The sequence below is a fragment of the Tamandua tetradactyla genome, chromosome 4 (assembly GCF_023851605.1).
Source record: "Tamandua tetradactyla isolate mTamTet1 chromosome 4, mTamTet1.pri, whole genome shotgun sequence".
NCBI lineage: Eukaryota > Metazoa > Chordata > Mammalia > Pilosa > Myrmecophagidae > Tamandua > Tamandua tetradactyla.
Window position 1 is genome coordinate 109,729,938 of NC_135330.1, and position 25,140 is coordinate 109,755,077.

The 25,140-nt window shown below is 42.6% G+C and overlaps 1 protein-coding gene across 5 annotated transcripts in view; it reads left to right on the top strand.

Moving 5' to 3' along the window:
• The window catches only part of RCBTB2 (RCC1 and BTB domain containing protein 2), a 68,906-nt gene that overhangs the window by 34,770 nt on the left and 8,996 nt on the right, over positions 1-25,140 (top strand). For 4 of the 5 annotated variants that reach the window (XM_077158232.1, XM_077158235.1, XM_077158236.1 and 1 more), the window contains exons 2-11: positions 6,603-6,758; positions 8,245-8,395; positions 10,146-10,312; positions 10,850-11,008; positions 11,127-11,234; positions 12,240-12,382; positions 12,744-12,815; positions 19,415-19,605; positions 20,082-20,208; positions 21,536-21,675. In XM_077158232.1, coding sequence (XP_077014347.1) covers positions 6,603-6,758; positions 8,245-8,395; positions 10,146-10,312; positions 10,850-11,008; positions 11,127-11,234; positions 12,240-12,382; positions 12,744-12,815; positions 19,415-19,605; positions 20,082-20,208; positions 21,536-21,675 — 1,414 coding nt within the window. The remainder of the gene's footprint in view (positions 1-6,602; positions 6,759-8,244; positions 8,396-10,145; positions 10,313-10,849; positions 11,009-11,126; positions 11,235-12,239; positions 12,383-12,743; positions 12,816-19,414; positions 19,606-20,081; positions 20,209-21,535; positions 21,676-25,140) is intronic. The other variant, XM_077158233.1, reaches the window with a different exon arrangement.

Sequence of the window (25,140 nt, forward strand, 5' to 3'; positions counted from 1 at the left end):
CTGATAGGAGGCCAGTTTGGTCTGGGAAAATCTGGCTGGGGTCTATAATACCTAAGTAGACCCTCCTAAGTGTGGGGGGGAAAGGCACCATACAAGCAGGGCAAGAAACAAGAAAATAAGAACTGAAAATTTCCCCTCTATTAAACAAAACTTAAGCTAAAGGTCCAGATAAAGCTGAACGGAATGTCAAAGAACAGATAGACAACAAATTCATCCAGCAAGAAAACCCTAGGTAAAAGAAGTGAAAGCAATCTCCAGAATAAACTAATTAAGGTAATTAAATGCCTAGACACCAGCAAAAAATAACAAATCACACTAGGAAAATTGAAGATATGGCCCAGTCAAAGGAACAAACCAACAATTCAAATGACATACAGGAGCTGAAACAATTAATTCAGAATGTATGAACAGACATGGAAAACCTCATCAAAAACCAAATCAATGAATTGAGGGAGGATATAAAGAAGGCAAGGAAAGAACAAAAAGAAGAAACTGAAAGTCTGAAAAAACAAATCACAGAACTTATGGGAATGAAAAACACAGCAGAAGAGATGAAAAAAACAATGGAAACCTACAATGGTAGATTTCAAGAGACAGAACATAGGATTTCTGAACTGGAGGATGGAACATCTGAAATCCAACAAGAAACAGAAAGTATAGGAAAAAAAATGGAAAAATATGAGCAGGGACTCAGGGAATTGAAAGACAATATGAAGCACACGAATATACGTGTTGTGGGTGTCCCAGAAGGAGAAGAGAAGGGAAAAGGAGGAGAAAAACTAATGGAGGAAATTATCACTGAAAATTTCCCAACTCTTATGAAAGACTTAAAATTACAGATCCAAGAAGTGCAGCATACCCCAAAGAGAATAGATCCAAATAGACATACTCCAAGACATTTAATCATCATAATGTCAGAGGTCAAAGAGAAAGAGAGGATCTTGAAAGCAGCAAGAGAAAAGCAATCCATCACATACAAGGGAAGCCCAATAAGACTATGCGCAGACCTCTCAGCAGAAACCATGGAGGCGAGAAGATAGTGGGATAATATATTTAAATTATTAAAAGAGAAAAACTGCCAACCAAGAATTCTATATCCAGCAAAATTGTCCTTCAAAAATGAGGGAGAAATTAAAACATTTTCAGACAAAAAATCACCGAGAGAATTTGTGACCAAGAGACCAGCTCTGCAAGAAATACTAAAGGGAACACTAGAGACAGATACGAAGACAGAAGAGAGAGGTGTGGAGAAGAGTGTAGAAAAGAAGACTATGAGTAAAGGTAAAAAGAAGGAAAATTAGATGTGACATATAAAATCCAGAAGGCAAAATAGTGGAAGAAAGTACTACCCATGCAGTAATAACACTGAATGATAATGGATTAAACTCTCCAATCAAAAGACATAGTCTGGCAGAATGGATTAAAAAACAGGACCCATCTATATGCTGTCTCTACTCAAAGGACATGAGGCCAAGGACACAAATGGACATTTACACACCAATGTTTATAGCAGCATTATTAACAATTACCAAGAGATGGAAACAGCCAAAATGTCCATCAACAGACAGTTGGCTAAACAAACTGTGACATTTACATAAGATGGAATATTACGCAGCTGTAAGACAGAATAAAGTTATGAAGTATGTAACAACATGAATGGACCTTAAGGACATTATGCTGAGTGTGATTAGCCAGAAACAAAAGGACAAATACTGTATGGTCTCACTGATATGAACTGACATTAGTGAATAAACTTGGAATATTTCCTTGGTAACAGAGACCATCAGGAGATAGAAATAAGGTAAAATATTGGGTAATTGGAGCTGAGGGGATACAGATTGTGCAACAGGACTGAATATAAAAACTCAGAAATGGACAGCACAATATTACCTAACTGTAATACAATTATGTTAAAACACTGAATGAAGCTGCATATGAGAATGATAGAGGGAGGAGGGCTGGGGCATAAATGAAATCACAAAGAAAGATAGACGATAAAGATTGAGATGGTGTAATCTAGGAATGCCTAGAGTGTATAATGATAGTGACTAAATGTACAAATTAAAAAAATGTTTTTGCATGAGAAAGAACAAAAGAATGTCATTACTGCAGAGTACTGAAAATAGATGGTACTTAATATTTTAAAATTTCAACTAATGTGTGAGACTAAAGCAAAAAATGTTTATTTGGTACAAATCTATACTTTGACTAGTGCATCTCCTAATATAACTTATGTAGATAGTGGATTGAACACCTTAAGTACATGGAACTTTGTATAGGACATGAGATTTTGTTGGTTTGTCCAGGTGATGCCCTGATGAATCCCAGAGTGATTTGATCAGTGAGTGGAAAAGTATTTGCAAAATCCCCTTCAGGGAATGGTGAGAACGGGGGAAAACTCACCTTCCCCAAGTTGAATTCTTGATATTCTCACAAGCAGTGTGGACAACCAAAGCTATAGGTTGAGCCCCCAGTCTTGGGGTTTGTTCATATGAAACTTAACCCTACAGGGGATAGTCAAGCCTACTTAAAATTAAGCCTAAGAGTCACCCCCAAGAGAACCTCTTTTGTTGCTCAGATGTGGCCTCTCTCTCCAGCCAACACAGCAAGCAGACTCACCACCCTCCCCCTGTCTACGTGGGACATGACTCCCAGGGGTGTGGATCTTCTTGGCAGCGTGGGACAGAAATCCCAGAATGAGCTGAGACCCAACATCAAGGATTGAGAAAACCTTCTCGACCAAAAGGGGGAAGAATGAAATGAGACAAAGTGTCAATGGCTGAGAGATTCCAAACAGAGTCGAGAGGTTATCCTGGAGGTTATTCTTATGCATTAGGTAGATATCAGCTTGTTATCCAAGATGTAATGGAGAGGCTGGAGGGAACTGCCTGAAAATGTAGAGCTGTGTTCCAGTAGCCATGTTTCTTGATGATGATTGTATAATAATATAGCTTTCACAATGTGACTGTGTGATTGTGAAAACCTTGTGTCTGATGCTCCTTTTATCTACCTTGTCAACAGATGAGAGGAACATATGGAATAAAAAAAGAAAATAAATAATAGGGGGAACAAATGTTAAAATAGATTTAGTTTGAAATGCTAGTGATCAATGAAAGGGATCAGTAAGGGGTATGGCCTGTAAAATTTTTTTTTTTTTCTGTTTGTTATATTTTTCTGTTGTCTTTTTATTTCTTTTTCTGAATTGATGCTAATGTTCTGGGAAATGATCATGATGATGAATATGCAACTATGTGATGATATTGTGAATTGCTGAGTGTATGTGTTGGGAATGTTTGTGTTTCTTGTAATTTTTTTTAATTAATAAAAAATTAAAAAAAAAAAAGAAGTGGGTATTCTAAAGTAGAAGCTTCGACTAAAAGCTACAATAAATAGACTCTGTCCTTCATTCTTAGTGGCCTTGGGCACATTAGGCTTCTTTCAGTACCCTTCTCAGTGTCTCACACAGAAGAGAGAAATCTCTTTTATAAGGACTCTGGGATTTTTAGATTAAGTTAAAGTCACTGTATACAGTGTTTGCACTCATAAAAACATAATAAAAGTGAGGACATAGTTTTATACTCACATAAAATAGTAGCTTCCTACATGTGTGAGATTTTTAAAATATTACAAATGAGGTTGTCTCTTAGGAAAGGTCCACAGATTTTCCTGCCTCCGTTGTTATGTATTGTATACAGTTAATATAACATGTGAAGGTAATTGCAGGGGCAGTAATCACTGCTTCGGGAATGAGCAGGGGAACCTGCCATTGGTGCTGCCCAAAAGACAACGGAGACAGATTGTATAACGATATGGCTTTTACAGTGTGACTGTGTGATTGTGAAAACCTTGTGTGTCATGCTTCTTTTATCTAGAGTATGGACAGATGAGTGAAAAACATGGATGGAGAATGAACAAATAATGGGGGGGGACAAAAGTTAAAATAAATTGGGTAGATGGAAGTACTAGTGGTCAATGAAAAGGAGGGATAAGGGGTATGGTATGAATGAGTTTTTTCTTTTTTTTTCTGGAGTGATGCAAATGTTCTGAAAAATGATTGTGGTCATGAATGCACAACTGTGAGATAATATTGTGAGCCACTGATTGTAAACCATGTAGGGAATGTTTGTATGTTAGGATTTATCCATTAAAAAAACAAAAAAGACAATGGAGGACGCCCATCTTGGGGTGCTGTGTTAGGTCCCAAGAAGCATGGCATGAGGAATGGGCTGGAGTCAGTGTCCAGGGCCCTGGTTCCAGCTCTGCCACCCACAGAGTGTGGCTCTTGGGAGCGACAGGCTCTTAGCTGCTCTCTGGCCCTCCTTCAGTTTCTTCATCTGTAAAATGATCTTTAGATAGTCCTTTTTAACCACGGCATTCAAGAGTTCCATGAAAATTATTCAGAAAAAAAGATAGAAACCTAGAAACAAAGGTATAAGAACAAAAAGGAAGGTAGTCCTGCTTGTCTTCTGCTGTGGGCATTGGGACGGCTGTTTAATCAAAGTCACATCGACTCACTGCAGAACTTCCTGTGGGTACTAGCTTAGGACTGCTGGTTGTGATCAGGAAGGAATCTTGGAGTTCGGGTACTTGGTACAAAGGTGGTGTTGATGGGCTTAGGTGCAGGAGGAATGGAGGCCGCCGGAGTGGAGGGGCCAGGGTACCGGGATATCTTCAAAGTAAAGGAGGTACAGAGGGCGGCATGGAAAGGAGTGCTGTGAACATTCGTTTGTTCATTAACTGATGTTTGGGGTAGACTTTTAGTTCCATTCAAGGGCCAAGGATCTGGTGGTGCAAGAAACTGCCTGTGCCTCTGTCCTTACGGAATATCCTTGAGGAGTCTGAGTGAAGGAGGGTCCTAGGGTAATAACAGCGACAAGGCTGGGAATTTTGCAAGCCAGTCATGTAGACTTCATGGGAGCAGGCTTGCTGCTGTGAGCCCCCCTACATCCCTCCCCTTCTCAGGTGGAAGGGATAAGAAATATCTTTTCTTGAGCTAGTCTCCTCAGGTCCCTAGAACGACTAGTACAACTTACTCCTGGTAAGTTTGCTTCAAGAACTGATGAGAAGAGGTCTTAGAAAATCCTTTGCTCCTTTGAGTCAATCAAGAGTATGGAATTCTTGAGGGAAATGGCCAAACATGCCATTCCATAGGCATACCAGCCATCCATGCATCTTGTTATGGTCATAAAATTTTTTGAAATTGGAAAATTATATAAATAAGCAAGTCTCCATTTTAGAAAATGCATCAAAAGTGTCTTTGAAAACAGCTTTGCAATATGCATATTGAAAGCTTTCTGGGTGTTTCTTCCCACTAGTCCCCAGACTTTGGGTTGGTATGGATGTGATGGTGAATTTTGGGTGTCATCCTGACCAGGTCTTGGAGCCCAGTTCTTTGGTCAGACAATGGTCTCAATATTGCTGGGAAGGTATGGCCCTGTCGGTGGGCATTTTCCTGGGTCATTTGGGTGGCCTCTCACTCAGGGGAAGGCCTTTCCCTGGGCAGAAGACAGCCTGCCTCAAGCTTGCAGCATCAGCTTCTGCCTGAGTTTCCAGCCTGCCCTTTGGCTTTCAGACCACATGACCCAATTCCTTGTGTTAAAAGAAAAACTTTTCATGCAATTTAGGATCTCATAGCTTTATTGAGCGATTCATGAATCAGGCAGTATCCCATTCAGAAAGCAGTAGAAAGGAGCTCCACCTGACAAGGTGGAAAGAGAGGCTCCCAGAGGAACGTGGAAGCAAGTGAAGAAATTTTGTGATTGGCTGACACTAAATTTCCATTTTACTTGGGGGGGTTGTTCTTAAAAAGTGGGGGGCAATTGGTTGCTTAGGAACAAGGAAGTTAGCTGGTGATAACTGATTGGCTCTATTTAAATTTGGTTTTCAGGGCAAGCCAGGCATTTACAGGAAATAGAAACTAGTTTAGGTTTTTGGTTTTGCTGACATGAGGCTTAGCATGGGCACTCCATGTGGGTCTACTAGATTTTATTTATCACTTGAAATAAATCTCATAAGAGAAGAGATTGTTTCTGTTTTTCTGGAGAACTGTAGCGTAGAGTGAGGAAACTCACTAATAGCTCAAATGGAAGATCAGGTAAAGCTTTCTCCTAAATGGAAACTTTCGGACTGTTTCCTTCGTATCACCTCCAGCATCGTCCTTCCCCAAGGACTCACCTTTGTCATGATCCTTTATAGCCTCCTTTTTTAATATGCACTCTGCAATGAAGACTGAGGCAGCAGATAAAATGCAGTCTTCTCTTTCTCTTTTTCTTTTCCCTACTTTTATTCTACCCAGCCAAGGTTCAAGGGCTCCAATGAAGACAGCGAACCTTTAGAGCTTGCTAGACACTCACCTCCCCAAAGTTCAGCCCTGGGTGGTTCTTGTGTCCTTGAGGGTAAGATCTGCTTCCATCCAGGGCCCCTGGTTCTTGGTTACTGTGAGAGCAACTGTGAAGGCAATTTCTGCAGCTGCCAGAGGCCTCTAGAAACAGATGCATCTCGTTGCTCCTCAAGACCGTGTTTGCCCTTTTCTGCAGAAGTGAAAGGAACAAGGAAAATTTATTTGTAAATTATTTGTCTGAATTTTTTTTTCTCCTTTCCAGCCAGTACAGGCCACTCTGTCATCTTTGAAGATGTTAGATGTGGGAAAGTGGCCAATTTTTTCCCTGTGTTCTGAGGAAGAGCTGCAGTTAATTCGTCAGGCCTGTGTCTTTGGCAGTGCTGGCAACGAAGTTATATATACCACAGTAAATGATGAGGTAATTTTTTTCAACTTTTTTTATTGTATAGTATAACATACATACAAAGCAAAGAAAGAAAGAAGTAATAGTTTTCAAAGCACTTTTCAACAAGTAGTTACAGGATAGATCCCAGAGTTTGTCATGGGCTACCATACGCTCCTCTCATATTTTTCCTTCTAGCTACTCCAGACCATAAGAGATTAGAAGGAATAAATGAATAAATATTTTTTTATCATCACAATTAACTTTTTTCTTTTTTGTGAAAAATAACATATATGCAAAAAAAGCAGTAAGTTTCAAAGCACAGCACAACAGTTAGTTGTAGAACAGATTTCAGAGTTTAGTATGGGGTTACAGTTCTACAATTTTAAGTTTTTACTTCTAGCTGCTCTAAGATACCTGAGATAAAAGAAATATCAATATAGTGATTCAGCAATCATACTCAATTGTTAAACCCTACCTTCTTGGTGTAACTCCACCATCACTTTGATCTTTCTGTTGCTCTCTCTTTAAGGGTGTTTGGGCTATGCCCATTCTAACTTTTTTCATGTTGAAAGGGGTTGTCAATAATACGGGGTAGGGAAATGGAACTAGCTAGTGTTCTGGAGAGGCTGGGCCCTGTAGGTTTCAGGACTTATCAGATCCAGGGGACCATCTGGAGGTAGGTTTCTCGAAAGTTATTCTAGTGCATGGAACCTTTGTTGAATCTTATATAGTGCCGTAGGTGTTCTTTAGGATTGGCTGGAATGGTTTTGGTTGGGGTTTGGAAGTTAAGATAGGTATCAATGTCTAACTGAAGCTTGCATAAGAGTGACCTCCAGAGTAGCCTCTCGACCATATTTGAACTCTCTCAGCCACCGACACCTTGTTAGTTATACTTCTTTTCCTCCTTTTGGTCAGGATGGCTTTGATGATCCCATGGTGCCAGGGCCATACTCATCCCTGGGAGTCATCTCCCACGCTGCCAGAGAGACTTTCACCTCTGGATATTATGTCTCACGTAGCGGGGAGGGCAATGATCTCATTTGCAGAGTTGGACTTAAGAGAGACTGAGGCCACATCTGAGCAACAAAAGAGGTCCCCCAGAAGTAACTCTTAGGCATACCTATAGGTAGTCTAAGCTTCTCTGCTACCTACATAAGCTTCGCAAAAGCAAGCCTCAAGATCAAAGGTTGTCCTATAGATTTGGGTGTCCCTAATGTTTGACATGGTATCAGGGGTTTCCCCGGTAGTAAAGTTTAATAGTTCCATTTTTTTTCTCCCACCCCATGATGTGGTAATTTTGAAGAAATAAAAAATTCAGTCAACCACATTTTTGTCACCGGTTTGCTAAACTGAAGCTCTAGTAGGAAATGAGGAATCAAAGTAAAAAAGAGTGTGGAAGTTGATTCGTATATATCTAATGAGGTGGTCCTGCTGTAGGAGGACCATGCTTGTTTTAACGGCCTTTGTGGGTTTGTCAGAACTAGAAATGCTTATATTAACAGAGTTTTGATTCTCACAGATTTTTGTGCTTGGCACAAACTGCTCTGGCTGTTTGGGGTTAGGTGACATCCAGAGTGCCATTGAACCACGGCGATTGGATTGTTTGAATGGCAAAAAAGTTGCCTGCCTCAGCTATGGGAGCGGCCCCCATATTGTCCTTGCAACAACAGGTAAGAGGGAGCACGTGTCACACATTCACCATTGCCTTCCCTGCAAGAGAATCTCCCTGTAGAGTGGGCGAGAGATGTTGGCTCTGCCCTGTGAGCCTCACTGTGCTTTGGCCAGGGTGAAATGGGAAGAGTTTGTCTGAACAGCACAGTTAGATACTGCGGTGGCATCTGGTCATTACTGGCACTTTGGTTGTCTGAATACTGCACAGGCCCAGTAAACTCGCTCTGTTGTACTTTACAGGCGTCTTTATTTTGCAGTAGAACTCTGAGCTTGGGTAAGCTTCCTTTTTGAGCTTTGCAGTCTCAATCTTTGAAATAAGAGACTAGAGCTGGATTCCCAGATCCTGTCTATCTTGTAACATTCTTGGGATTCACTTGCTAAACAGTGATTGATGACCAAAGTTGATAGGAGTCATATATGGAATTAAACTCTCACATGACTCTTTCAGAAATTCAGACTAATAAAATATTAGAACTAAAACTACCCTTAGAGATTTTCTTAAGCTGGGCATTCATTTTATTAGTATTCTTTAAACTGTAAATAAACTGTATAAATACTCTTTGGTATATTTATTTCCCATTTAAAAAGTAAGAAGTTTCTGGACTGTAATGGCAATTTAGACCATTCATACCCCATTTCTTCACTGAAAACAAGCAAAAAGTCTAGATAAGATACTTAAAAATATCTTCCTAAAGGCCAGAAAACATTGGTAAGGTAGTAAGGAATTATCAGGCCATATGTAAGAGAAAACGTGAGCTAAGATTTGAGGGAAGCTTAAAGCCAATTTTGTCTTCAAGGCTTTTCTTTGCCTGTCCGCTTAAATTGAGTTAAGTGGTTTGCTTTGAATGTGCTCCTGAGGTAAAGGATCAGAAGTCTAAGCCCTGCCTACAAGGGAACTTAACAGAGAAGCTCCATCAGGCTGGGACCACGAAGGCCAGACTCTGAGTAAGGAGGAGCCACTTCCCTCATTCCCAAGTCACTAAACAGATGAATTCCTTGACTCTGAACCAAGTGAGGGAGATAAAAGAAAGGAAACATCTCCCTAAGAGGCTGTCACCCTGCCCCCAGACGGATATGTAGTCCAGTTCACATCAGAATGAAGGGTCCAAGAAATCTGAAGCCTGAAATTTTTTAGAGAGGTGTTGGCCTAGGGACAATAGAAGTCAGTGCAGATGCTTTCTAAAGGAAGGCACTTCCATCCCGGCCACAGGGCATCCCCATAAATAACTTTCAATGGCAGTAAACAGAATGTAGTCAACTGTTGCCAGATACCAAAGGAAACAGGGCACCATGAGTGAGAACCAGCAGAAACAGAAGGCCAAAACCAGCTGCTCAAGACATCAGATAGAATTATCCAACACCAATTGTAAGACAGCTACATCTACTTGGTTTGAAGAAATAAGAGATAAGCTTTCAGATATCTACAGGGAAGAACAAACTAGTAAAGCAACATCGAAGAATATTCTATTTGTCTGAGTGGCCTTTTCTTTGCTGTTTATTAAAAGCCCATCTCCCAGCTATCGTAACTGCCTGCCTTGAAATTTCGTGTTGTTGCCTTGAAGTAGAAAACAGTTTATACTGTTCAAATACATTCGTTAAGAGAATAGGTTTGATAGACTAGGGGACCTGGTTGTCTTTTTTGCACCTGATTTTTTTAGTTTTTTTCATCTGCGAAAACCATGCAGGATATATTTTTATATAATGAAGTGCATGTTATTAAAGAACTGGTTATTGTCCTTGTATTTTCAGAAGGAGATGTCTTCACCTGGGGCCATAATGCCTATAGCCAGCTGGGCAATGGGACAACTAATCATGGTTTAGTTCCCAGTCATATCTCTACTAACTTATCAAACAAACATGTTGTGGAAGTTGCCTGTGGATCTTACCATTCTTTGGTGCTGACATCTGATGGAGAGGTGAGAACAGTTAGCAAAAATCTCATTGATATTTTTCCATAAGATTATATAAATCCCTCCTGGAATTAGGGTCATTTCATTAAAGTAACCGCCTCCCTCAAATTCGATATTATTCATGTTAACAGCTCACAGTCATGGTGCTTATATTACCTATATGTAGTAAGGATTTATATAACTGCAAATCTTGAAGGTATATTCTGTTTTCTCTGTATTGTTTTCTAGTGAAGGGAGCTATTTGCATAAAGAAAAATCCCCTATTATGGGAAAATATGACTGAGACACATGTAGATGTTTTTACAAGTGTGATATGATATTTGACAACAATGATTAGTTTATGTAGATAACACTCTAACCTAATTTTATAAAATAGCACATTTTGTAGGAGTGAATTTTATAACACGTCTGCCTGTGTCGTGAGAATTCATAGACAGGAAACACTCTAAGAGGAAAGATGAGGGGCCATAAGTAGATGTTTGTGTCAATTGAGACCCTTCACAAATGAACGTATTTCGGTTATTCCTCTCTTCTTTCAAACAGGTGTTTGCCTGGGGCTATAACAACTCTGGGCAGGTAGGATCTGGTTCAACAGGTAATCAGACAATCCCTCGAAGAGTCACTGGCTGCTTACAGAATAAAACAATTGTGAACATAGCATGTGGGCAGATGTGCTCGATGGCCGTAGCGGACACTGGGAAGGTAAGCGAGTGAGTCCTTATTTTGTTAGAGTCCTGTGTGCCACATCGGCATCACCCAGTACGGATGACTTGATTGCCTCTTGCCATTCTCAGGCATTGAGTTTCTCATCTCCTCTCAGGTCTATGTTTGGGGTTACAATGGCAATGGGCAGCTTGGACTCGGCAATAGTGGCAACCAGCCGACCCCCTGTAGAATAGCAGCTCTGCAAGGCATTCGCGTCCAGCGGGTAGGTCCATGCTTGGTCTCTCCATGTACACGTGTAAGTTTTGGGGCAACGGCGAGAGGTTTAGCTGCCCAGATGCCTTCACTGAAGACAAAAGCTCTTTTTCCCTGAGTTAAATTATAGATGTGCATCAGAAAATTCCTAATTCTAGGGCTCCCTCGTACACATCTCTAGGAATGTAAATTATTACAACCTTTTCCAGGGAAAATTGGGCAGTATATATATATCAAAAGAGCCCCTAAAAATATTTGTATCATTTGACCCATAATTCTGTTTCTTGGGAATTGTCCTAAAGAACCAAAGAGAAAGTCACTTATAGTGATAGTTGAGAAAAGATAGCAAAAAATTGATAACTTCAGTTTTAATAATAGATGTAACAGTTTACTCAAACAATCAGTTAATGATGAAATAAATTATGCTACCTCTATATGGTAGAATATTATGCGGGCATGAAAATGATGTTTCCAAAGAATTTATAATGATATGGGAAAGTGCTGTGTGTAATGTCAAGTAAAAATAAACAAGATGCAGAACTGCTTATTTGATATAGCATTTAAAGAAAGAGCTATAGGTTTCCATCTCTAGATCTGTGTACAAATAGAAAAAAATCCTGGCATACCCAGGAGAGTATGGCTACTTGTTGTTCTGGGGCTTGTTTTCATAATTATACTTTTCCGTATTTTTCAAATTGAACATACAATTTTATCATCAGAAAAAAAATAATTAAAAAAAATAAAAATTCCTGTTTCTTATATTTACCTCCTACCCCTTGCTCTCTGCCACCAAACAAATGCTATATTGAAGCTGAACAAGCCGGTCTGGACAGGTCCTAGGACGCATCTTAATCTTCATGCACTGAGCGCCAAACTAGAGTTACGGGGCATAGTGGTTCACTTAGTGCCTCCCTGGGCATACTGCTGTTTCCCTATTCCATGTTCCATCTCAAGCCTACCGTGTGAAAGCACTTCTGTCTGCAGACCTGAGTGGACTTGGTTTTTCTCCTTCCAGGTTGCCTGTGGCTACGCACACACGTTAGTATTAACCGATGAAGGCCAAGTATACGCTTGGGGTGCAAATTCCTATGGCCAGCTGGGCACTGGGAATAAAAGTAACCAGTCCTACCCTACCCCTGTCACTGTGGAAAAGGACAGGTAATATGTACATTTTCAAAATAACCCCAGTTTCTTTTGCCAGTCAACAAAGCTTGGGCTTGATACAGAATTGTGGGAGAATTAGAATATTCTAGATATAACATTGTGTTCTTTCCTTATATAAAAGTTGGCTTTGAATTGTCAGGGAGGTTGGCTCTATGTTAAATATTTTATTTTCTCTTACCCATATTTTATCTACCTCCAACAGCTACTCTACACAAACCACCTTAACCAAACCTCCACCAGCTATTCTACATTATTCTTCCCCCTCACAGATGACTTCTTTCCCTCCTCATTGTTTTCTGCTTTATCTAGTTAAGAGGAAATTGATAACATTTGAGATCTATCTCCTGTGGTTTAGGAAAATGACAGTCCCTGCCATGGGGTGTGAAGCCAGTCACGCAGTTACTTACAGAATTTATCAGGTGAGGAGGTGAGAAGTGTCTTGTTATTATAACTCCCAAGCTAGCTCTGGGGGGAAAAGTAAAATGGTTAGGAAATTAAGATTTACTTTTGTTCGCTTACTGACAAAGTTCTGTTAAGTCAAATCAGCACATGGAGAAGTATTTTCCAAATTGTTCTAATAATATTTTTGAAGGCCTTTGGAATTTCTCAAGCATGGGCCATATCTCTGCCTTTTCACTGTTCATTCCTTGACGCACTAGTAATATGGAGCAAAAATATTTCATTGTCCTTTCTTTTAAACTAGGGTTTCTGTCATTATAGAAATTAATACTATTCTTATTTCCCATATTAATTTTACTGTATTTTACTTAAATATATGGATAAGAAGACTATCTTGCATTTCTATTTAATTCTTCTTTATTCTGTTGGATTGCTTCATGATATAAGTGAAAAACACTTTTTTCAACCACCTCAATTTTCATTTGAGTATTGTGAACCTGGCTAATTTTATTTAACCAACTGAGTTGTTTTTTTTTTTCCCCTCCCCTCAAAAACCTTAGAATAATTCTCATGAACCCTGAAGAATTAGAGTCAGAAAGGGGGAAATGAAGTAGGCTGGGAACTGTTGCAAGTAGATGCAGCCGTGTCATTTGCATTTCTTTTAAAGTGCTTCAGAGCTTCTCAAAAAAAGAGAATGGACAGTCTCCAGGCTTTGAACAATCAGAAAGATGCCTCAGGCCAGCAAATCTGGCCAGTTGGGACATTTAGTATTTATACTGAACTGTCAAGACATGATAAGGGATCATCTAAAAACTGTGAATTATGACAGCATCAAAATGAAAATAGCTCATGCTCTCACTTATAAGACTTTAACTCATCTGGCCCTGGACTCATTGAACCCACTGCCATCTGCCCATCAGTGACTGGCTTCCCTATCCTGAATGAGAGCATAGGGTCTGACTCTGGTCCAAGCTGGACCTGACAGGGCCATTTCAGTGAGAAGGGGATGCGGGCAGCGCGGGGCTGCCCTGGGTGGGAGAAAGGTAGAGGGCAGAGCACGGAAGTCACGGGAGTGTCAAATACCAGTTTAACTGGTACTTGAGAGAACCTCTTGCTTTTTATATCTTTTTAAATTTTTTATTCAAGCACTTGTAGGTTTACAGAAACAGTGTGCAGAAAGTACAGAGTTCCCACATGTCCTCCTCACAGTTTGCCCTATCATTAATATTTTATATGTATGGAAACTTTGTTACAACTCATGAAATGATATTATTGTAATTATACTATTAACTTTAGCCCATTGTTTACATTGTGTTGGACATTTCTGTGTTTTTTTGTGTGTGTGTATGTTTGTCTTTTCAGTGTGTGTACTGACTTAAATACAACCTAACATTTCCCTTATTTTCCTTCCTTGAATATAGAGTTCAGTGGTGTTAATTACACACGCAGAGACGTGCCTCTTTCCCCATCATCCATGGTCAAAACTTTTTTCCATTACCCCGAGAGAAACCCCATCCCAATTAAACATTAATTTCCTGGGCGTTTTTTTTTTTTTTTTTTTTTTTTTTAACTGCAATTGTTTTTTCTTTGAAAACATAAAAAAGTGAAACTTGCTGTTGCCCACATATATATTATTTTGGCTATAGAAATCATGGGTGAGTGTTTTCAATGAAATGTCCTTTTTTTGTCAGTTTTCTGTACTCATGAGGTAACTTCCGAGCCTGTGCCATTTGGGGCAGGCATCTGATCACATGCCTGTTGTAAGGGAGGAATGTATCGGGATTTGCCAGGACTTGTTCTGCACCTTTCCACCCTTTCAGCGACTGAAATCTTGCGAATGTGTTATGATTTATCCTTCAAGATCCTGACTTCTGACTCTGCTGGGGCCCGTTTCAGGGAAGCTCTTCTAATAGAAACAGCGTGGTTGAATTTGGGTCGGGTTGCTCTTCAATTCCTTGTAACCTTTTCACGGAGGTGGAAGGTAGAAGTCTGTCTGCATGGGAATCACAGCAACCCCAACGATCTTTCCCAGAGAGTTCCATTTATGATGAATAATATAGTAATCTTAATAAAGTGACTGTTTGCTTTCTAACTCAGTCATTCCCGGTCTTTTTGAAATTTCAATACCTGGGTATTTGATTTACCAGCATTTGTGTCTTTTGTTTTTCACGTTCTAAAAAGCACATTTTAAGCTGAATTGATTTAAAACCAACTTTGCCTTGCATTTCTCAGAATTTTGTGGCTCCTTGTCATAGCTCCTTTGGACTGTTTCAAAACTAGGATTGGGAATCACTGCTCTGGGTCTTTTTAGTTTCAGTATTGCTTCTACATTATGCTCCCTCATGGATTATCTTCCCTTCCTCACTGTTGTTTTCTGTTTTACCTTTTTTCTCACTCTCTGCTTTCTCATTTCTAGCACTTCTCAGCTACTAAGCTTTGCAGTTGTTGCAGATCATTCGGTTGAGGTGACTCAAAACAGACCTGCTTTTTAAATTTTTCCATGGGCAGGCTCCAGGAATCGAACCTGCAGACCTGCTTTTTATGAACCTAGAATATATATATATATATATATATCTTACCATTAAGATTGGCTCCACAATAATGTGTGAAATATAGCCAACATCCTGACAGTAAAGGTCAGCTCAGTTGTCATCTGTGCATGTTCAGACTGGGAGATCCGAGCTTCAAAACTTCCTCCTGGTATGACTCAGACTCAAAACCAGATGACCTGAGGCAGAGGTGGGGGCGCCTTGGCATTGCTTGGCTCCCAAGCCTGGATGTGAAGGTTCCCTCTAAACTGTCTCCACTCTCCTTCCTGTAGCAACTGCTGTGGTCAGCCAAGCCTGGGCCCCACCCCGGCCTTCCCAAGTGGAGCCAGGTGTTCCAGGTAAACCCCCCAGGCCCTGCGTAGGGAGGGGCCCCAACCCGCGCCCCACGCCCCAGCCCCCTGGTCTGTGTGTCCCCACCCCAGCTTCGCCTGCTCAGCTGATGGCAAAGCCTGCTCCCCCTTCATGTCAGCCAGCTGTGGTGTTTCAGGAGTGGATGTAGGAAGAGCTCGTGGGCAGAGCTCTTGACATTTCAGTTGTTCTGGGTTTCAGATGTTGGGGAGTTCAGTGTGGCATGACTGTTGTACTCCGCCTGGCTACACTTTTCATAGAACATTATTAGGAATAAGGGAGGCTGCCGTCATTTTAAGTGGTCTCCCAGAGGGCACACAGAATTATTCAAAAAATTTTAAAATCCATGCCTGCTAGGTGGATCATTGTGGAAGTGTTTAACCCCTGAAGAGAGCAAGAGCAGTTAATGAAGGGTTATCTAAATATTACTCTTAGTTAGGCTGTTTGAAGCCCTCCCCCCTCCACCCCCATCCCCGAAAATCCAGTTCGTGTTAGAACTAAAAAGGTGGTCAAATCTGGCAGAAGGCCTGTTTTTTCTTTTATTGAAACAATGGGACATCTGCATGTTTGAGTCCCCACTTCTGCCGGACCACATGGCCTCCAGGCCCTCAGCTGGTACCAGCAGGGCTTTCTCAGACCCCCGGCTCCTGGGTACCCCCGGGTCACACTGGCCTCCCTGTCCATTCCGCCAGCCAGTTCTCTCCCCTTTGGATCCATCTCGTGCACTGTTGCTGGATGAATCCTTCTGAGACACCATTTCCATGACATCATGGTGCTGTTTGCAAACCTGCTTCCAGTTTTCCAGTCCCGCCAGATCAAATCTGAGCCCTTCAGCTGGGGATGTGAGAGCGGCAGGCACCACCGTTCCTGGGAAACCTCATTGCTGTCTGCTCCCTAAAACTGCCTCTGCCTGTTCCACTCTCCAGCCTTGCTGTTTTCACCCCAGGCCTATACATCTGCTCATGAATTCCTCTCTGCTCCTCTCCATTTTCTTTGACAAACTCAAGGCCTCCGTGGTCCAGTTGAACTCTTTTTCCATCACATTCCCTGAGAGTGCCCAGGTGTTTTCCCCTCTCCTAGGAAGTGTTTGCAGGCTGGGCTATGTTATGATGCCACTTGGGGGTTGACTGCCATGTCCAGATCTGCGGCTTCTCCCTTTGACTGGGTCATGAGCTCCTGAGGGCATTCCTGCAGTGGCTGGTAAACATTTTTTGCCGTGGAGAGGAGCAGGTTTTGAAGGCCCAGTTACCGTGCTGGGTATCTTCTCTCCTTACTCACCACAAACCTGTGAGAGAATTACTACCATGTTTTCTGCTCCCCTACCTTTTCTTTTTAAACTGAAGATAAACTGGTTCTGAGAGTTTGAGTTCCTCAGGCTCTGTAAGCTGCTCAGCCAGTGTCCTTCCTGCCACACCATCCTCCTAAAACGAACCGTGCTGCGCCCTCTCCCATTTGGGGGTAACACAGGCGATTTGCCAGTAAAATAGGTGGTTCAAATAGCTGTACTTTTCTTTGAATAGATACTTTTATTCTATTTCCTTCCTCCCTTTTTTTTTTTTTTTTTGTTGAAAATAATATGCTTATGGAAATGCCAAATGATGTTGAACATTTTCCCTCCTGGGCAAGTCTCTTCTGCAAAGCTCTGTATTAGAGACTAGAGTCAGTTGGCTGACCTACCCATGCAAACGGCATGAAAAGGACTCTTCCAGGGAGGGTTTTACTAATCTGAATCGATCATTAGAAACATGCCATCTCTACATCAAGGTGACTTTGTCACTCAATGCTGAGTAGTCATAAAGAGATTAAGAACCCCCTACTGTTATGCTACCATTTGTACATAAGGCGTTGAGCTTCGCATTTGACAAGCATCTTATAGTTTAATTCTCACTCAACAGCCATGCAGTGTGGTGAGACTGAGGCTCCTAGAGGCTGGGTGATATCCCCACAGTTGCTTAGCTTGGTGGTAGAACCCAGATTCAAGCCCAGGTCTGTAGAGTGCCAAAGCCCCGGCTCTCTGCTCTGGGACTCTTTGGTTGCTTTTGAGAGCTGAGAGCTGCCCTGTAATCAGCCAGTGAAACTACGTGGTCCTTGCTTGAGAGCATTGTGTCCCAACCTCCTTAGTGAGCTGGGACAGCATGCTCCACATTCTCAGGTGACCGCCTTCCCCCCTGGTCTCCATCCTTCAGATACTGTCTCTTGGTCCATGAGGTCTTACCCACCCTCAGTTGTTCTATGTTATCGATAAAATGACCTGTAAATCTCTATGTAGTAAGACACCGTGGTAGTTGCTTAAGGAGATAGAAATAAACCAGTAATTCTGCCTGCCAGGAATTTGTAATCTAGCTGAACAGATAAGACATGTAGGCCTGAAAAGATAATGGTCAGGCTGGAGTGGTGTGGGCAGGAAGTGCTGCAAGAGCTCAGGTGAGCAGGAGACCTCTTTCTTTAGAGCTCTTTGAATTGGGCCTTAAAAATGGGTAGGATTTGTGAGGCAGAGAGAAAGAGAAGGACAAAACCAGGACATTAACTGTGAATAGACAATGTGAGTACGTCAGTTTGTGAGAACATAGGGTATGTGGACAAGTGGGATTTGAGAGAAGACTGGAGATGGGTGGGAGCCAGATTATTGAAGACCTTGAACAAACTGTGTCTCAATTTTATTTCTGAGAAGCCCCTGAAGGTTTGAAAGTATGGATGTGGATAGTGTTTTAGGGGGGTTATCCACCTGCCAGCACAGTGCATTTGGGGGCAGAGGAGAGAGAAAGACTAAGGTAGGAGGACCTAGACGTTGCTGTGGTCTTCCAGGTATAGGGCCTGTCTGGACCACTAGGGTGGTGGCAGAGAAATGGCCAACAGCAGATTTTACAAAGAAGGAAACTGTTAATTTGTCAATTGGAAAATCTGAAGGGAGTGTTAAGTGGGGAGAGAGAGTCAGAAGTCAAGCATTTCTCAAGTTCTGAGCCTAAGTCACATGGGTTGCTAGAACAAACATTGACTTCTGTGGCACAACCAAGATGGTGGCCTCATTTGGGGTAGAAGAAAGGGCTCATTCTGTTTCTTTTGCATCATCAGGGTGCCTTATTCTTATAGGAAGGTAATTATTCCCTAATCACCAAAACAGTGTTTTCCATTAGGCAGTGTTCTGAGACCTACCTCACACCAGTCGTGAATGTGCCACTCTAGGGTCTATCGTATGATCTGCAGAAACAAATCTCTCGTGCTCCAGATGAGATGGCCCAGAGAGCTAGAACTGCTTGCAGTATGAGTTGGGGCAATCCACAACATGCTCCATTTAATCCTTAAATACGTAAAGTTGTGATGAAAACATTATTTATTGACTGTGGGTCTTTTATTATCTACTTCAATAAGTAATGCCGTAAGAAAAAAACCTAAATCATCTTTGTTTCTTTTGGTCTCTTCTCTCTTGGATGGTACTTTAATTTCAAAGTGGGATCATGCATATTTTTATAGGTCTACTGGCTAGAAGCATTGCGAAGCAGATCTTCCTGAGACAGAAGTACCAGTGAAACACGGCTTAAATGTAATAATTGTTGCCTGAAAATTGAGGAGATTAAGTGTATCAGTCGTCTTTTGGTTTTCTGTTCTCAGGCCCACACCCTTCTGTAAGTTAAGACTGTGATGCCCGAAACCATGTAGACCCTAGGGGAAGGAGAAATCAACTCGTTTCTTCTGTTTACTGTGCTTACTCGGCGTATGTCTATAAATTTAGGATTATAGAGATCGCGGCTTGTCACTCTGCCCACACGTCTGCTGCCAAGACCCAGGGGGGCAACGTGTACATGTGGGGCCAGTGCCGGGGCCAGTCGGTGACCCTGCCCCACCTCACCCACTTCTCCTGCACCGACGACGTGTTCGCCTGCTTTGCCACTCCCGCTGTCACCTGGCGCCTCCTGTCCGTGGGTGAGCTGATCATTGTCCATGTGGGTGACGGAAGAGAACTTGGGTACTTCAATCTTAGTAGGAAGGACTTTGGGTTCTGTGCAGCATCATGCAGTTTTCCCCTCTAATCGGCTCCTGTTGAAAGGAGACTAATTTGGTTAATTTTCTTTAAAGTGTCAGAAGCCAAAACCCCCTGTTAAATTAAAAGTCATTTTATTTAACTGCTCTTTTATTTCCTTGGGAAACATTATCTTTTATTTTTCACTGTATATTTATTCCAACACTGTAAAATTTCCTCTGATGGGGTAGTTTGGGATCTGCCGGATTTGTGAGTAGATGTATGTGAGATTCTAGTTCTCGATAATTACAAGATACTAGCACTGTCCAGTTATTACGGAGAATTGGTATTTTCATGAGTTACAGCCGTGCAGTGCTGTATTCCAGCATTTCCCCCGAGTCTCCAGCTAACCCTACAAGCATTCGTGTCACCTCCACAGAGCCCGATGACCACCTCACAGTGGCCGAGTCACTGAAGAGGGAATTCGACAACCCCGACACCGCAGATCTGAAATTCCTGGTGGATGGAAAGTATATTTATGCACACAAAGTCCTTCTCAAAATTAGGTAAGGAGTACATTTATTTTGAGAATTGAAATAAATCCATTCTTTCGACACCTATTTTTCTAAGTGTGCAAGAAATGGTGCTAGATACTTAAATGATGATGAAAAACTGTACGGCTCGTTTTTGCCCTTAAAGGCATACAAGTGCAGCTGGCCGGAACACATCCTCCAGGAAATGTGTGTGACCAGTGCTGAGGTCAGTCCTGTAGGCCTCTGCTCAAAACACTTTAAAAATAGTCTGTCCACGTGGCATCGTTGTGGTCAGCTTACCTAAGTGAGAGTCTCTGGGTTTGAACCCTGGAGTAAGTGCTTTAACCCAAGAAAGCCCCCTAACTGGGAACCAAACCCAGCCTGTGATGGTCACTATTCTTTTATTTATTTATTTTTTGGGGGGTGTGTGTGTGAGGGTGGTGGTGGTGCCTGGGCTGGGAATTGAACCTGGGTCTTCTGCATGGCAGGCAAGCATTCTACCACTGAGCTGCCCATGCAACCCTGATAGTCACTCTTCTTAATCAATTGTGGAAATACTGAAATTTTAGAGATTTCAAAAAGGTCATGGCTTTGCTAGACCCACAAGGTCTGGGGTGAAGCTAGCACAGAGACTTTTAAAATCCAACTTATTGATTTATAATTTCTGTGCAGTGACTCTCCATGGAAAGGTGCAGTGTGATAAGCTTTGGCAGACGTCTCTGCCTCTGAAACTACTGCCAAAATCAAGCCGCAGAACATTTCCATCATGCTTCAAATAGCCCTTGTGCCTCTTTGCCGGCCATCCTTGCCTTCATCCCCAGCCCTGGGCACCTGTTGATCTGCTCCCTCTCACTATTCAGTTTGCGTATTCTAGAGTTTTATATCAGTGGCTTTATCCTGTTTGTATTCTGTGACCAGCTTCCTTCATCTTGCCTAATGATTTTGAAATTTACTGATATAGTGGTATTACAGATACTTCAATCCGATTTCAAGGAATCACAAGCACAATATAGCATTTTAGTCTCAAGCTCACTTTTTAAATGAGGTGTCTGTTATTAAAGCACACAACACTACTCAGATTTTGTAAACAAACAACAACTGATTTCTCCAGATGCTGCTAGCTGGCCATGGTATGGGACCACACGAGGTGAGTCAGCTCCCAGCCACGCCCAGTGCAGATCTGGGGGCAGCTGCCCTGTGGCCTTGGCAGTTGTAGGGTTGCACGTGTCATGATGGTGTTTTCCTCTTCCCTGAGTTCTCGGGTTTCCCCCTTTTTAAGCCTTCTCGGGATGTGTGCCTCAGTAAGGTCATCTGCCTTGGCGCCAAAGCTAGCACTGAATATGCTTCTTTCTTTCTTAAGGTGTGAGCATTTTCGGTCTTCGCTGGAGGACACTGAGGATGATATTGTAGAAATGAGTGAATTTTCATATCCCGTTTACCGCGCCTTCCTAGAGTACCTGTACACGGACAGCATCAGCCTTGCTCCTGAGGAGGCCATAGGTAATTACCGCCAGACCTGACCAAGGAACTGGCAAAACGACCAGTGTCTGACAAGATGGGTTCTGTAGCACCTAAAAGCAAATCACTGTGAGGATAATGGTGGAAATTCTTTTGTGTGTTTGTGTTGAGCCCAGTTGCTTTTCCCGCATCACTACTCCATGCAAATATTGACCGGGTAGGTAAAGTTAGAGAGAAGTGGGATGTCAAAACATCCTCACTATGGAGCAGGTGCTCGTCCCATTTGAGTACTGTCTGCTCAGTATTAGGCCGGGAGTTTTTACCCACCACCCCTGCTGTCCTCGAGATGTCTGCATTATAAGGAAAAGATCAAATGCATGAAATAATAAACACTGTTGGCTTCTATTGCTGTGGCTTTCCCTCTCTGATGGCTTTGGGACAGACCTCTCTGGTTGGTGGAATCTGACCCAGGGACTGAGGGACGTTCACCTCCCCTTGGGTTGACTGAGAATGGAAAAGCCACACAGGTCATCAAACTGGCACAGAGTAAAAACTGTAGGGAATTTCAGTCTACAGCTGTCAACAATATTGTTGCCCCGTTGTTACAGAAGAATTGAACAACTGGTTCTAAAGGAATTAAGGAAAGAATGCTCCCCCCAAATTTTAAATTGAACATGCATTGCATATTATAAGTTCAATATCACTTCTTACTAGAATGGCATTTAATTTTCCTCAGGTAAACGACAGTCTTATTTCTTAAGTTTTATAGTTTACATTCCTTCCTTCCTTCAACAAATATTTGAGTGACCATGCCTCACTTTGTGCCATAACTTTTCTCAGGTCTGTGAATAGCAAAGGCCAAGTCTCTGACGTAGTGGAGCTTGCGTCCAGATGAGAGAGACAAACCATGTAGGAGGCACAGGGAAGGTCTCTCTGAGGAAGTGCCATTGAGCAGAGACCTGATGAAATTGCAAGAGAAAAGTCCACTCAGATAGCCAGGGAAGGTCATTCTAAGCATAAGAAAGAGTAAGTGCAAAGGGCCTAAGGCAGGGACAGAATCAACATGTTGAGGAATGCGAAGGTGGCCAGGTAGCTTGAGTGGAGAGAGCACCTGATGTGGGGGGGGCTTGAGGTCACAGTTGGATCTGGGCAAAGTCATGTGCGACCTTGGAGGTGATGGTGAAGAGCCTGGGCTCTACTCTCGGTGTGATAGAAAGCCTTTAGAAGGTTTTGAGCAAGAAGGTTGCATTATTTAGGGTTAGCTCTTAGCTCGAACAGTAGAATGGAAAAAAAAAAAATGTGGCTTACACCAGGTGGTTTATTTCTCTCTCCTGTAGGACACAGTGCAGGGCTGGTGGGCAGCTCTGCTCCACAGAGACTCAGGGGCCAGGCTCCTAACAGCTCTGCACACTCCTCTGCCTGGCTTAACCCTGTGCTCAGGGCCCAAGGCCACACTTGCATTCCAGCAGTGGGTGGAGGAAGGGACAAAGAGGAAGGGCAAAGGGCAATCGCTGTGTCTCCTAAGGAAGGGTCTGGAAGCTGCCACGTGTATTTCACCTTCTCCCAGGGCTGAACTTGAGCATAAGGCCATCCCCAGGTGCTGAGAAGGCTCAGCTACAAACACCATGATTTTAGAAGGGGGACTGGTTGTGTACCTGTGTGTTTGGGGCAGGGGGTAGTGATTAGCAATTTCTGCCACAGGAACAATGTGATTTTTTTTTTTTTTAAAGATCAGTAATTACAATGGTTCAGGTATGAGCTGATGGGTCTGGGGTGGGGTGGTGCAGCAGTGGAGACGGTGGAAAGAGGTCAGATTCTAGAAGTGTTTCAGAGATGGGTCGGACGGAATTTACTGATAGACTGAATGTGGGTATGAGGGAAGGAAAGAAACATGACTCCTCAGAATATTTGGCCCAAGTAGCTGGGCTAATGGAAATACCATTTACTAAGATGGCGAAGAAGGAGAGGGGCAGGTTGTGGAGGAAAAGCCGATGGAGTTTGAGCTGCTTATTAAACAAGCAGTTGGCAATGTTTTTATAAGCCTGCTGCTAACATGTACAGGACCGTGGGCAGGAGTGCAAATAGAGGCCCACATACCTTATTTCTAAAATTTAAAAGTTGTATGTCAAGCTAACAAACTTCAGGAGGATCACAATATGTTCAGCCCTCCTTCCTCAGAGAATATACCTCCTTGAGAACTGAGAGGCCAGGATTGAATTGCAGTTGTTATTGAGAACCGTGGACCCCTTGGCACTCTGGGCTGAACCTCGTCACACAGGAAGGACTGGCAGCCCCCGCCCCACCCCTGCTCCCGTTTGTGGCCTGATGTGTTTCTTTTCACACCACCAGCCACTTCCTGCTTCTCAGGAGCCTTGTGCTTCTTGGGCCCCATCTCGGGTCTTGGGGCTAGGAGTCCATAGATTGGTGATGTGGTCTACCGCAAGGGGAAAATGCCTCTTGCACGTAACTGACCCTGCAGAGCTGCTTGGCTGCACCAGGAATTCCAGGGCCCTAAGCACCCCCATGTGGTCTAGGGGTGGGCACGTGGCTCCTTGGCCGTGCTGAGAGGGTCTGCCTGGAGGAGGTGCCCAGCAGCATCCTCGAAGCAGGGGCTCGGGGCAGGGCTCCCTCTTCGGACAGTACCACTCGTAGGGATGAGTCTGAAGCTCGGGAAGTGTTTGGAGCCATTGATAAAAATTGGGGAGTTGTTGAGACCTGACCAGAAGTCACTGAGCCACTCTCTGGATTTCAGAAGACTTCAGTATGCTCCAGTGGGCCATAGGCGTCTCTCCCATAACCCTAATACGATTTGGAATGTGACAGTGAACACATTTCCAAACAAGTTCTACCACATGGACACAGTTTATTAGCAGACAGACACGGAAACAGCTGCTTTTGTAAGAATGAAGAATCCCACCTCTCCGTCCTTGTGTGGAGGGTTAGCTCAAGGTGGCAGTAGTCAGTAGCATGATTCAGCTAAGTGGCAAGTGGTAGAGAGCGGGGACTGAGTGTAGATCTGGGCTGCAGCCCCACAGAACCTCACACACTCTGACACCACTCATTTATCTCTGACAAACTATTGTTGACATTTTGCTAATTAACAAATCCTGTTATGAAGATTCAGATAGCAATATCTGAAGCCTCACCTCCACCCCTTTCAAGTGCCAACTGACCATTTCTGGTGAGAGTACTCTGTATTGTCCCTCAGGGAAGATTAAAATTAACTTACATATGTAAACCACTTGAGCTGTGCTGGGTTATTTGAAAATAAATGAGAGATAATAGAACAGGAATCATCAGAATATAGAGATGGTATTTAAGACCATGAGACAGGAGATCACTTATGGAATTAAGTGAAATAAGTCTAAGAAATGAATCTAGGGGTGCTCAAACATTTGGACGTCAAGAAAAGTGGTGCAGTCAGGAAGACTGAGGAGTAACCAGTTAAGTAGAAGAAAAACCAAAAGTCTGGTGACAGAGTGTTTCAAGAAGGAGAATATCAACTTC